General features: G+C 47.1%; 1 protein-coding gene across 1 annotated transcript in view; it reads left to right on the forward strand.

Annotated features, from left to right (window-relative positions):
• Positions 1 to 13,085, forward strand: part of LOC147748151 (uncharacterized) — a 648,568-nt gene that overhangs the window by 290,926 nt on the left and 344,557 nt on the right. The window contains exon 5 of the mRNA XM_086959041.1: positions 10,214 to 10,345. Coding sequence (XP_086815167.1) covers positions 10,214 to 10,345 — 132 coding nt within the window. The remainder of the gene's footprint in view (positions 1 to 10,213; positions 10,346 to 13,085) is intronic.

Here is a 13,085-nt window from a genome sequence, read left to right on the forward strand (position 1 = left end):
CACCTGCTCAGTAACTGTGAAGGTCCAAATCCCAGCACTTAAGTGCATGTGTCTGGAGGAGAGGTACCTGTTCTACGAGTTGATGGTGCAACAACCCTCCTCTTTCGCCTTTTCTTCGTGGGGGGGGGGGGGGGTTGCCTGAGAGCACACCCGAGGTAGGCCAACAAGCAGGGAGTCAGTCAGCACAGAGGCTCATTAGTGCAACAGGATAATTATACAGTCGCCAGCTGCACCAACGGACTTCGGGAACCACACCTCCCACACAGTTCCAGTACTGGTGCACTACCTCCTAAGTGTTGTGGGGCCCAGTTGTTGCTCGACACCACTGCTGAGCAGAGATGCATAAACATAAGCCACTGGGTGGTGCACCCACAAAAGATCTAAAGTTCCTTTTGTATGTTAGTTATTTACTTTATTGCAAGTATTAGATTTTCTTCAATCACAGCACAGGTTGCAGCCAACTCGTTTCACTCAGTTAAACTGAACTTTCTCCTTTTCTCGCAGTTTTGTAAACTATAGGGAAAACTGGTGATTTTAAATAAATAAAGTCGCTTCGCCGTGCGGTCTTGGGAGGTGGGAGGGGTCTGACAGTGCAGTTGATGTTAAATTAATAAAGGTGCTTCGACGTACTGTGTTGGGAGACGGGAAAGATCTGAAAGTGCTGGTTATGGTACATCAATAAAGGCGCTTCGCCATGCTTTTGGGAGCCAGGAAGGGTCTGAAAGCGCTGTGTCATTAAATAAATAAAGGCGCATTGCCGTATTGTGTTGGGAGGCGGGAGGGGTCTAAAAACGCTGGTGATACTCATTAACTAAAGGGGCTTTAATGTGCTGTGTTGGGAGTGGTCTGAAATCACCAGTGATGTTAAATAAATAAAGGCGCATTGACGTATTGTGTTGGGAGGCGGGAGGGGTCTAAAAACGCTGGTGATATTCATTAACTAAAGGGGCTTTAATGTGCTGTGTTGGGAGTGGTCTGAAATCACCAGTGATGTTAAATAAATAAAGGTGCTTTGACATGCTGAGTTTGGAGGTGGGAGGGGTATGAAAGCGCTGGTGATATTAATTAAATAAAGGCGCTTCGCCATGCTGAGTTGGGAGGGGTCCGAAAGCGCTATAATAGTATCTTCAAGAGATGCGTCAGGTGAGAAGGGCATGGAGGGTACAATGAGGATGGGAAAGGAGTAAGTAGAGGGTGAGAGACATTGGGCACCGAATCACTCACCACGTAGGCGGCTCCGCCCTCCCCGTTATGGGTCTTGGACTCTTGGACTCTGGGATGGAGAAGTGCATGTCCCCTGTTCTGCTGCTTTCCAGGCACGGCACGCACACCCTGTAATTGCACAGCATATGGCACGGGGAGAGTGTTGTGCATGCGGGTATTGTGGCTTAATAGCTAGGCACCCTTAAATCCAGGATGGAGACAGCACTCGCAGATTAACCAGGGGCACGACCTTCTGTTTAAAAGCAAAACGAGCATGGGTGCTAGTGTTAAAAGTGCGCCCCCGTTATGAAAACTGAAAGCCTGCATTTGAAAAGCAGGAGGCAGAAGTCAATTTACAAATTCCCCGTCCTTTGTTCCCCAAAAAACAGGTTTTAGAAGACATCTGTCGAGTTTTCTTATAATTTTGCCTATATTGAAATGGCAAGTTTCCTCACGTGCTAGTGCTTTCTTGAGGTTTCTCACAGGGTAATTTCCACAGGACTGTGGGGTCTTTACTCACGCTGACCTCAGTAGGGACTCTCTCCACACACTGTCAGCCAGGGGGCTCCCCACTAAAACACAGTGTGAGCGGCCAAAGTGAGGTCAGGACATGGCTTAATACCATGCACTAATGGTGGGTGTGCTTCAAAAGTGCACTCACTCACCCCTCACATACACTATGTTACCAACACACAGTCAGCAAGGGAGCTTCAGAAGTGCACTCACTCGTTGCTTGTGTGCGTGAGCTCCTCAACCCCTCCCCCCTCGTTGCTTGTGTGTGCGTGAGCCCCTCCCCCTTTTGTGCATGAGCTCCTCACCCCCCTCCCCTCCTCGTTGCTTGTGTGCATGAGCTCCTCACCCCCTCCCCCCTCGTTGCTTGTGTGCGTAAGCTCCTCACCGCCCTCCCCCCTCGTGGCTTCTGCGTGCGTGAGCTCCTACACCCCCCCTCGTTGCTTGTGTGTGCGTGAGCTCCTCACCCCCCCCCTCGTTGCCTTTTCCTTTTGATAAGGTGGTGTAATGATAGTTAGTGCTTGTGCTGCGTTACCACCCCTGGCTGTGCTTGCTCCCCTGCCCCTGGCTGTGCTTGCTCCCCTGCCCCCTGGCTGTGCTTGCTCCCCTGCCCCCTGGCTGTGCTTGCTCCCCTGCCCCCTGGCTGTGCTTGCTCCCCTGCCCCCTGGCTGTGCTTGCTCCCCTGCCCCCTGGCTGTGCTTGCTCCCCTGCCCCCTGGCTGTGCTTGCTCCCCTGCCCCCTGGCTGTGCTTGCTTCCCTGCCCCCTCGCTGTGCTTCCTCTCCTGTGTGTGTATGTGGCTCTGGGTGTGTGTGGGGCTCTGTGTGTGTGTGTGTGTGGGGCTCTGGGTGTGTGTGTGGGGCTCTGGGTGTGTGTGGGGGGCTCTGGGTGTGTGTGTGGGGCTCTGGGTGTGTGTGTGTGGGGCTCTGGGTGTGTGTGTGTGGGGCTCTGGGTGTATGTGTGGGGCTCTGGGTGTGTGTGTGGCTCTGTGTGTGGGGCTCTGTGTGTGGGGCTCTGTGTGTGGGGCTCTGTGTGTGGGGCTCTGTGTGTGTGTGGCTCTGTGTGTGTGTGGCTGTGTGTGTGCGTCTGTGGCTCTGTGTGTGTGGCTCTGTGTGTGTGTGTGGCTCTGTGTGGATAGCTTTTTTTTGTAGGTGGCTCTATGTGTGGGTGGCTCTGTCTGTGTGAGGGTAGCTCTGTGTAGGGGGCTCTATGTGAATGACTGTGTGAGTGGCTCTGTGTGGGTGGCTCTGTATGTGTGTGTGGGTCGCTTTGTGTGTGTGGCTCTGTGTGGGTGTAAATGCAATAGGTCATGGATTTGCGAGCGATTAAGCTATTGGCATTGTAAATGACAATGCCATTTATTTAACGATTAAGCTATTGGCAATGTAAATGACAATGCCATTTATTTATGATAAAAAAAAAAATGTCATGAGCAATGCCAATAGCTCTACCTTTAATGATGCCGAGACCATTGCATTGTAAATGCTTGTTCTGTTAGCCGTGGAGAGGGACAGCTCTTTAGGTTATAAAGCGGGACCATGGACAAGTATCCAACGGCTTGTCCAGCGCTAACAGCTGCGGCTTGGTACACTGGACGCGATGTTCACCCAAATACAGCAGCTGGGGATCTCTCTTGTTCTATTTTATCTTAAAGGGTTGTTTTAAGGTTTCGCTTGAGCTGAAAAATACCCATCAGTTGTGTGACCATTGTGGGCCGCGGCGAGGAGTCCCTTAACTCCAGGGGCGCGAAGCTCAGATCCATGTCAGATCTTTCACCGCTGACAAATAATCCGAATGGAACTCATTTACATAGTGAATATCCTGAAAATCTGGCACGAACATGGTCTTCTTGGAAGTACGTTTGGCACCACCTCGTAAATTAAAGCATCAGATCTTTGCAGTCCATGCCATGCAGACAGGGATCCTCTATGTAATGGTGACATCTTTGCAGCTGAATTGATAGAATTATTTGCGTCTGAGGTAAAGTGGTGTATGCTCGTCTGAAGCCCCCATTAAGAGTGGCTTTTGTGATGTGGCTGGCAATGACAGCCTTAGTGCTCTTACTCCCCTAACAACAGTCCCTTATTTGAGACATTTATTTGCCATCGGTGCCCCCTAGTGTTAGCAGCCAAAGGCAGCTACCTTTGTTACGATTATGCAAGTCAGGTGGTTCATGTTTGCATTGGGTTGTGGCAATTCCTAACAAGTGCTTAATTTGAGCCAGTGGTTGTCGGTACTCGGCACCAGCACTTAATTTTCAACAGCGACGCTTGTGACAGTCTGCCACAAGGTGGCGCTGTCGGTGATGACCACAACAGGCAATTATTATTTCAATATACATAAAAAATTACTATTTCCTGATGCCCAAGACTTTCTTATATCTTTCGGGACCTGAAATAGTCTGAAGTGCCACACTTGTAGGAGTGTGCTGGTTATTGGCTCTGTTTGCACTGTCATTGGCAGTGCTGTCAGGGGCAATGCGTGGTGCAAGCTGCAGTGTCCTCCTGACAGGAGCCCTGGCACTTTTTTTTTTACAAATCAAGCCCTGCTTCTGACAGCTCACTGAAGGGACCTTTTTGCCAAGTTATACCCACAACACATATATGTGCTGAATGATCAAAACGTATCTGACCAATTTAGCTTTGCTGTGGGAGATTTAGCTGACCTGATTGCTGGATCAAGGGGATTTTCTGGATATTTTAGCTAGTGTGTTTGCCCCACAAAAACTTTAAACAAGCATTTACAATGCAATGGTCTCGGCATCATTAAAGGTAGAGCTACTGGCACTGCTCATGACATTTCTTCTTTTTTTTTTTAAATCATCAATGACATTGTCATTTACATTGCCAATAGCTTAATCGTTAAATAAATGGCATTGTCATTTACAATGCCAATAGCTACACCCTACACAGAGCCACCCTCACACAGACACACTAAACAGCACTCTGCACTTTGTACTGAACAGCACTGCACTTTGTACTGAACAGCACTCTGCACTTTGTACTGAACAGCACTCTGCACTTTGTACTGAACAGCACTCTGCAGCACACAACACTCTGCACTCTGCAGCACACAGCACTCTGCAGCACACATCACTCTGCACTCTGCACTCAACAGCACTCTGCACTCAACAGCACTCTGCACTCAACAGCACTCTGCACTCTTCATCTTAAATTTGCTGTGAGTCTCCATTTGGTTATGTGATTTTAGTACATGTGTACTGTTTAGCTGCTTTGTGTGTTTTGGTAGGGACTTACTTTGGGTATCACTGTTTGTGACTGCATTGTGCAGACTGTGTGCTGTTTGTCTAGATCTACGTGCGATGTGGTTCCTCTCCATGTTTTATGGTTGTTTTGTCTATGTTGGTGATGACTGATCTAGTCTGTTACAGTTTGAATCTGCATTTTCTTTTGCAGATCTTAGTGACCTCTCTGCAGTAGGCAGATGTTTGCATCTTCAGAAATGGTGGCTTTAGTTCTCTCCGATTCTCATTTCACCACAGCCAATAGACAAATATCAGCATGCCCAATCTCCTTATATGGATGAGGAGTTTTAGGTAGGAGTGCTATAAATGGCATCTTTTATTCTAGTGACAGCGCCCTAACAACACATTCTATCTAAGTGGTGTACTGTGATTGCTGGCATTTGCTCAGGGTATTAATCAAAGGCTCCTCACAAGTCCCATGGATGACCCAGTCTTGAGAAATAACATGTTCTCTTATGATATACATTAGGGTATGGAACCAGCTGCCCCTGATTGAGAACATTTTCAGCAGTTTTAAGCTCATTTGGCATTCTTTGATTCTCAAGCATGTGACTAAGAGTGCCAGATGCCCATGGGTGAATGAATGAATGAACCACCTTCTAAAGCCCAGCAGCTGCTCCAAACAGGAGCGTCCTGGTGCTATGTTGAGATAGGGAAGTAGGGTACTAATTCCACTAACTAAACAGAAAAGTCTTCAAATAACACAATAATGTAGGGTCCGATTACACTTCTTTAAATAGGTGAGTCTTCAAATGAGTCTTAAAGACGGACTCTGAGGAAACACTACGAAGATGTTCTGGAATAGAGTTTCGTAGACTGGGACCCAAAAATGAGAAATATCTACCCCCAGCTTTCTCTTTATGCATCCTAGGAATGCATAAAAGATCACCAAGATTATGAAGTCCAAGACTCAAAGGCAGCTTAAAAGAACAGTTGGGGCAGATGTAAGTCCCCCTTACCTTTAAAAGACAAGTGCGAGATGGCCGCATTTGGGCGTCTGGAACCCTATTAGGGTCTCCTTACTAAGAAGTATTCTTCCATCCATGGCTGTAGAAGAAAAGGCAGCATGACTGGCGCTGGTCGCATTCTGGGCATGGACGGGCACTGCAGTCTTTCACTCGCTTGACCCGGCGCAAATGCCTCGAAGCCTTTCTTCTGTCCACTGCGCTAACCCCGAGGCCCGCCTCCGACCCATCCCCCCAGGGACCCTCGATGATGCCTGTCAGTCACAGACCCGTGGCGCATGTTAATGTAATTGATCTATTTTCTGCACCGGGTCAGTTATTCCCTCTGTCGCATCTGTCAAGATTAATTAGCATCAGAAAGGAGGCTTTAATGTGGCGCTGGCTAGGCCCGAGTCACGTTCACACTCACTCTCTTTCCCAGGCCCCCCTTTCCAAACACATTTAACCCCTGTTTGACCACGCGGCTCCCCTCCCCACGTCCTTGCGAGTGAACTTGAGACTACAAAGGGGCCCTTTGCTCTTTAAATGCTTTCCTCCCGACACTCACCTCCCCCGCCGCACAGGGGTGGAAGAGGTTCTCAGCTATACAGCGCTGAATGCATACATTGTGGATGCCCTGAATGCCAGGCCCCGGCGGTCTCACACAGGCGTGTGGTTGCGCGGCAATGGCCCGTTTTTCACACAGGATCAGCGGGAAGCGTGGGGGTAGCCGAGAGTCGCTCAGTTTTCAGTCCGCTCTGCCAGTCGGACACGGGACAGGTGCAAGGGTATCGCTCACCTTCCTGCATCACTACTAAACCAGCATCCCTGCGGCCCTGCCGGCCCCGGGCGAGCTTCTGCCAGATTCGGAAGGGAGGGGGCGCGGGGCGCCATGTTGATGCAAGTAAACACTAGATATAGCAGGTCAACCATCAACAAGAAAAACGGCACTCACCGGCTGTTTGGGGAGGCGGCGGCTCCTCTCTGCCGCGGGCAGGGCTGCTGGGCTTCTCCGGTCGGCGGCGGCTGGGGACGGGCTTCTTCTCCTTGCCGGGCAGGAGCGCGGGGAGACCTCCCGTCCGCTTCCTGCCTAGCCCACTGTACTTCCGGGTCGCGGCTATGATTTTCGGGTGTCCTGGGCTGCGGCGGTAATGCGGGGCTGATGAGGGGTAGGCTCCCTCTTTAATTTAAATAAACAGCGGGGTGAGCACCCGATGGGGGGATCCCCACGCCGGGACTTCTTCCGGCGGCGGCGGTGGTCGGGCAGAAATGGCTGCTTCAAAGCTTCCGAAATTTTTCGGATTGGGGGCGTGTTTTGCTGTTCTGAGTGACGGACGACGTCACTGTCTAAAGAACAGCAAAAATGACGCCCTCAAATCCGAAAAAGACGGGGCTTCTTTGGAGGGACGGCTCTCTCCTCCAATGGCTGGCCTCCGTTTAGGAAGCCAGCCAATGGTGGAGAGACAGAGCAGGGAGGCGGGTTCTGAAGCCCTACTAAGTCACATTAATTCTCCGGACCGGAAGCTGCTTCGCAGCTTAACAGTCCCTCGACCTAAAAGGTGAGGTTCTTCTCTGTAGAACCTCACCAGCTACAAATGAAAGCCACACTCTCAGGTCTGGTTCTAATCGCCTCTGAGTTACTTCCTATTACAATTTAGGTGCTAAGGAAGTTGCAATGCTGCTAATGCCTGCCCGCTGTCCACATACATCTCAAGGCCCACCTCTACTTACAAGCCTCAAAATCAAGAACACCTATAGCCCTGCATGCTTCCTGATGGGTATGTACCCCGAAGACATGCCAGAGATGGCTTGTTGACTCAGTACCTATCTGCTGTTACAATATGTATCCATATATGTGTTGGTATTGTGCAAACTTAGCCAAAAGGCAGTGATGTGCTGTACAGTGTCAACGACAAAGATACAGTCAACAAGTGATTAAAGAGGTTGGCGCTCAGAACAGAATTGTCCATTACTGCTTCGTGATGCAGTGTTCTTTAAAGAGGTGTGTCTTTGTCGCTTTCCTAAATCGGAGCAGGGATGGGGCATTTCTGATGGGTACAGGAATAATGCTCCCAATGCCGAGCCCATCGATGGAAAAGACCTGTTGACTTGTTTCTTTCTTTTTTACATTTCCTTACCTCCAGCCGGAATGTGTCTTAGCTGTACGTGTGCCGAGCGACAGCAGAAATGCTAACTCGTCAGCCAGAAGTATTGTGGTGATGGTCATGCACATGATGCTGCTGTTTTTGAAGTATGAGCCAACCAGCAGGAGATGCCAGTAGAGGTTCATCAGTGCTGCAGTGATGTGGTCATATGTCAACAGGCCCTGGATGCAATGTGCTGTGGTGTATAGTAGGCCCTGGTGGAGGGCCAGTGTGCAGTCTGGGAGGAAAGGAAACATGATAATGCTACTACCATGATGCAAGAGTGTGAGCGCTTCAACAGAAGTTCTAGAGTTATTTTCAGGGAGGAATGATTTCAATTTCTTTAGTAGAGGGAGTGGCAGGACATATCTGCTTCCCTGGCAATGCTTTCCTTAACTTTGAGGTGAGTGTCCAACTTGAATCCAAGTGACATGGAGGTGTAACAAAGTTGGATTTGCATACGTTTAGGTCAATGTCAGACAGGTTTGGGCGCGTTGATGCTTGTGGCTTACAAATGAGTTTTTAGCATCACAGTTATACATGTATTTCTTTCTCCAGAGAACATTTACATTTCATGGGTTCTTTCAACCTTTGCTAAAAAAGAATCACTCGAAGATTTCCTTCAGGTTAGACTTATTTTAGGTGTGTAAAATCTGGAGCAAATCCAGTATCTCAAGCTGGGAGAGCAGAATGGTTGCACACTGCAGGTTCACTTATAGGTTCTGCCCAGAGGCGCAACGCAGGATGTGTGCAAATGTCCTTGAAGGGCGATGCTCCGCAATGAGATAAACATTTAATAAACTGAATTCAAATCCAGCCCCATCTGCCAGAATGTGTGAACACACTGGGCGATTTGTACAAAAATGTAAAGAAAGGGGAAATGTCCCTCATCTGCCAGTATGTGTGGCCAGGGTAGGTCACTTACACAAAAAAGAAAATAAAGGAGAAATTCACTTTCTAGCAATAAATTAAATTGATTACTTTTTTCTGCATTTAAGCTCTTTCTCTTCGCCATAAGTGTTTTGTCGTTACTATCTCTAGCTGCATGTACCACCCTGTGCCCTACCGTTTGTCCAACATATAAATATAATGGTGGCATGTCAAAATATGTATAGAACCACAAATATGATATGGTATAAATATCTTGGCCTCCGTATCGTAAGCAAATTAACTGCTCCTTTGGGCATAGATTTTTTAACCATGACTCCAACGTTAATTTTTTTAATTATGTTTAGGAAACATTCGTTTTGTCAGCTGAATTATAGACCACGATATACTGGTACCTTATCAAATACATTTATCATATTCATTCAGTTGGGTAAATGGGCGTTTTGTGCTATAAATTCTGTGAAACCTTAAAACCTCAAATATTTGCTTATTTGCACGTTTTTGACACTGCGGGCACAATCTTTAAGTTGGTGAAGGGATGATTTTCAAACACTAGCAAACAAGCTTGTGTGACTGACTGTGGAGGAGGTAAAGTTGGCAAATTAGAGGTTTATTGGTAAGACCAGATTTAAAACACAGCAGCTATTCAAAATTATAGTTCACGGTGCTTGGAGCCAGTCGACAAGCTTGTTGCATTTTGAGCGCCATTGTTAAGAAGTTAAGCAAATTCGATTTTTTTTGTGTTAAAGCGCCTTGCTCAGGAGTCACTTCATGTTTTTCGTGAGTGCAAAACATGCTAAAATAAGAACTCTATTGGTCGAATACAAATGTCAGTGGTGTTTCTAAAGCCCAGGCCACTGCCCTGATATTTCCAAAAATGTGGTCCCTCGGCTCAGAACTGACCTTTGAAGGTGAAGTAAGATGCACACTTGGACCGACTCACCGGGCTCTTACAAATGTGGACTATTGTGGAAATGGGGTAATTTCCGACCATCTGGAGTCTCAGAAAGGAAGGTAAGGTTAAAGCAGAGCCAATGAACGATTTGCCTGATTTGCATTTTCACAGGTGCATCCTGTCGGGAGATCGGATTTTTCTCCTAATGGCACTTCATTTGGGACCCACCAGTGTGCGTAGGACGTAAATGCATAACATGTTTCCTACCCTCTGAGCGATTGTTTACTCAAACCCAATTGAAGTTGGCCCCATGAAGATTGCTCCACTCTTCCTTTACTGACCAGAGTCTCTCTTCTCTGACCACAGGGTGATATCCAGCAGCTGATGGTTGTACCGGACCCCAGGGCCGCCTACGAGTATTGTGAACATTACATGCCAGACTGCGACTCCCCGCTTCTTTATGCTATACAGTCTCAAGACCCTGAGCCCCCTCAAGAGGTAAGTCATTTTGATTGAGCGAACAGATTTGTGAAGGTCTCTTTTTAGACTAGTCGACTCTAAGTGTTATGAGCAGCCATGCATCAGTGAGAGACCAGATAATGTAGGGAAAAAGGCTCTTAGGGTGGTATTTCCCTAAATGTGGGTTGGGACCCACTGGTTGCACGCCAGCTGATATCTGGTGGGTTACATTTTGAATTTAGCTTGTCACATTTGCTGTGATTCAAAGACAGAGGTCAAATGTTAGGTTGTGTCTTCTTACAAATGTATGCTCATTCTTTTAACTCCTTCACTGCGGTGGCTATTCCGTCGCAGTGCTAAGGGGGTGGGGGGCCGCGCGGCGGTCCCGTGCTCGCGACGGAACCGCTCCGTCACGGCACGCTGGTGAGCTGTGCTTGTGACGGAACGGTTCCGTCACTGCCCCGCCTGCGCTAGAGAACATTAGCGCAGGTGCGGAATTCGCGCCGCGCAGGCGCGGCAAGAGAGCCGTGATGGAACCGTTCCGTCACCAGCACAGCCCACCCGAGGCTCGTGACGGAACGGTTCCGTCACGAGCATGGGAAGGGTTAACATGGGGCCTGGTGTTTATTTTTCTTTTCTGGCTCAAAGTGAGAAGATGTTAAATACCTGTAAATGAATGGTACACATATTTCAGAATTTATCAGCAATTAGGAAAGTAAAAATGAAGCACATTGTTTTTGTAATTCTGAACTGTGTTGGAAACATAGACTTAAATAGATCACACATTATCATTTGCATCCTCTTTTGTATTTTCAGGGAAACTGTATGTCTGTGCAAATTTAGTGGTCATTTCAATGTTAAATGCGCTGTACATAAATGACAGTTCGCTACCACATGATGCCTTAGTAATACATTTTCAACACTGTGCTACAAAATGCACCACCAGCAACATACTACATCCGGTCCACTCTCCTGCTGAATACGTTTGATACACTTTGTGTGAAGATAGGATTTTCTTACAATTCCTATGATTTCAGTGAAATAGCACTGATGTTGGCACCCCGCTCTGAAAATTGTTCAGCACAACTAGAGCAAAGGTGATAACATCTGTCCCTAAGTCCAGTTTTAAAATAAAACCCTGGTAAGTATTCCCAAACAGGATTCCAGGTGAACCTTCCAGTATTTTTTGTTGCTGTTTTATTACCTCACAATGCCATTTCAACAGAGAATGTGTTCACTGAAGGAAATCATACACAATAATCCCCACCTGTGAAAGACTTTCACACAGGAATTGAGAAATATGGATGTGGCCTAATGGCCACAGCTGCTAATTTTGGATCTGGGGAACCAGGTTTGAGTCCTGGTGTTGGCTTTGGGCAGCTCACTTATTCTTCTATCCTTAAAATAAAATAAATCTGACTTTATGTATTATAACCTGCTGCTCATGCAAAGCACCCCAATCCTCTGGAGCATTGTTTGTGCTAATACTCTTCAGCAGAAGGGACTCAAAGTTGCTACAAAAAACTGGTATCAACACAAAGATTTTTCGGAATCCTTGTGATGTTAGTGAAAAGATGCCACAGGCCAGTGCAACACTCTGAAAAGTGTTCCAGCTCCAGTGCTGTTCACCATCTGCCACTTTCATGGGCAAATCAATATCTTGGCCACAGTGGATAAAGACACATTGACATTATCAAGGTCATCACATTGACAAACAATTGCTTCTAGAGTGGACTGCAAAACATTTTAAATAATATTTTAGTTGGGTATTTCACAGCATTTTGAAGGCATGTCTGCTATTACATTAAGTTTGTCTTTATAAAAATTCGGGTCATGGTTCTAAAATGTTTGGGAAGAACTGTGTTTGTGTATTTCCTGATCCCTGATTGTTAGGTAGTACGATGGAGGCTCACGATGCCCAGATTGGAGTAGCAATATCATTCTTTAGTTTTGAGACACTTCTGAGGTACATCAAGAGGTGAGGACTTGCAGATCAGAGAAAGGAAGGGTCGAATAAGGAAAAGCAGTTCTCCAGATAGGCAGTTTCTCCTTCATAGATGTAAGCAAGGTTATTTTCAAGCTGGGAAAAGTAACTAAAATGTTACTGCAGGAAGAACTTCCTAAGACAGGTCTGCTCCAAGAAAATTGCATCACACGGAAATGTGCCAGTTTCTCCTGGGAGACGTTTGCAGCGATTAATTAGGTCTTCAGCCCATGCTTACAATAGTTTCTGTTCCTCTACTCCTTGCACGAGGTTGGTATTTGAAGGTGGATTGGCCTGGAAAGGAGCCAACAGGAAAAGTCCACAGATGTTGTGAAGCAATAAAAGCTACCAACAGTGGTATTAACAGCTAATTAATGCTTATATACTGGCTATTGGGCCTAATAAAGTTGAGCCAAACCTCTCAGTAAAAAAAACATGGCAGAGGCTTGCGTCCTTGTCAGAATGATGTCAACATCCTTCACGTTCCTATTTTCCACGGTCCTTGCCCACCTTGAAATCTCTGCAACAAAGCTACTGGATAACCGCACACTAAATATTTCTACTCCACAAGCACCCTCTTTCTCCTCTCCCTTCTCAAAATATTCAGGTAAGTGTGACAGATGGATCAAGGCACAAAACCCCACTGCTGTAACAATCTCTGGCTCCAAATAAATCTCCCTGCCTTCATTCGCACCAGAAAAGTACTCAGCACCATCTTCACTTGCATGATTCTAAGAGATCATTTATTGGTTTGATTGTGGAGTCTCCTGAGTCTTTCACTCAAACATTGTGTAT

Source organism: Lissotriton vulgaris, chromosome 1_1, assembly GCF_964263255.1.
Source record: "Lissotriton vulgaris chromosome 1_1, aLisVul1.2, whole genome shotgun sequence".
In the NCBI taxonomy this organism is placed as follows: domain Eukaryota; kingdom Metazoa; phylum Chordata; class Amphibia; order Caudata; family Salamandridae; genus Lissotriton; species Lissotriton vulgaris.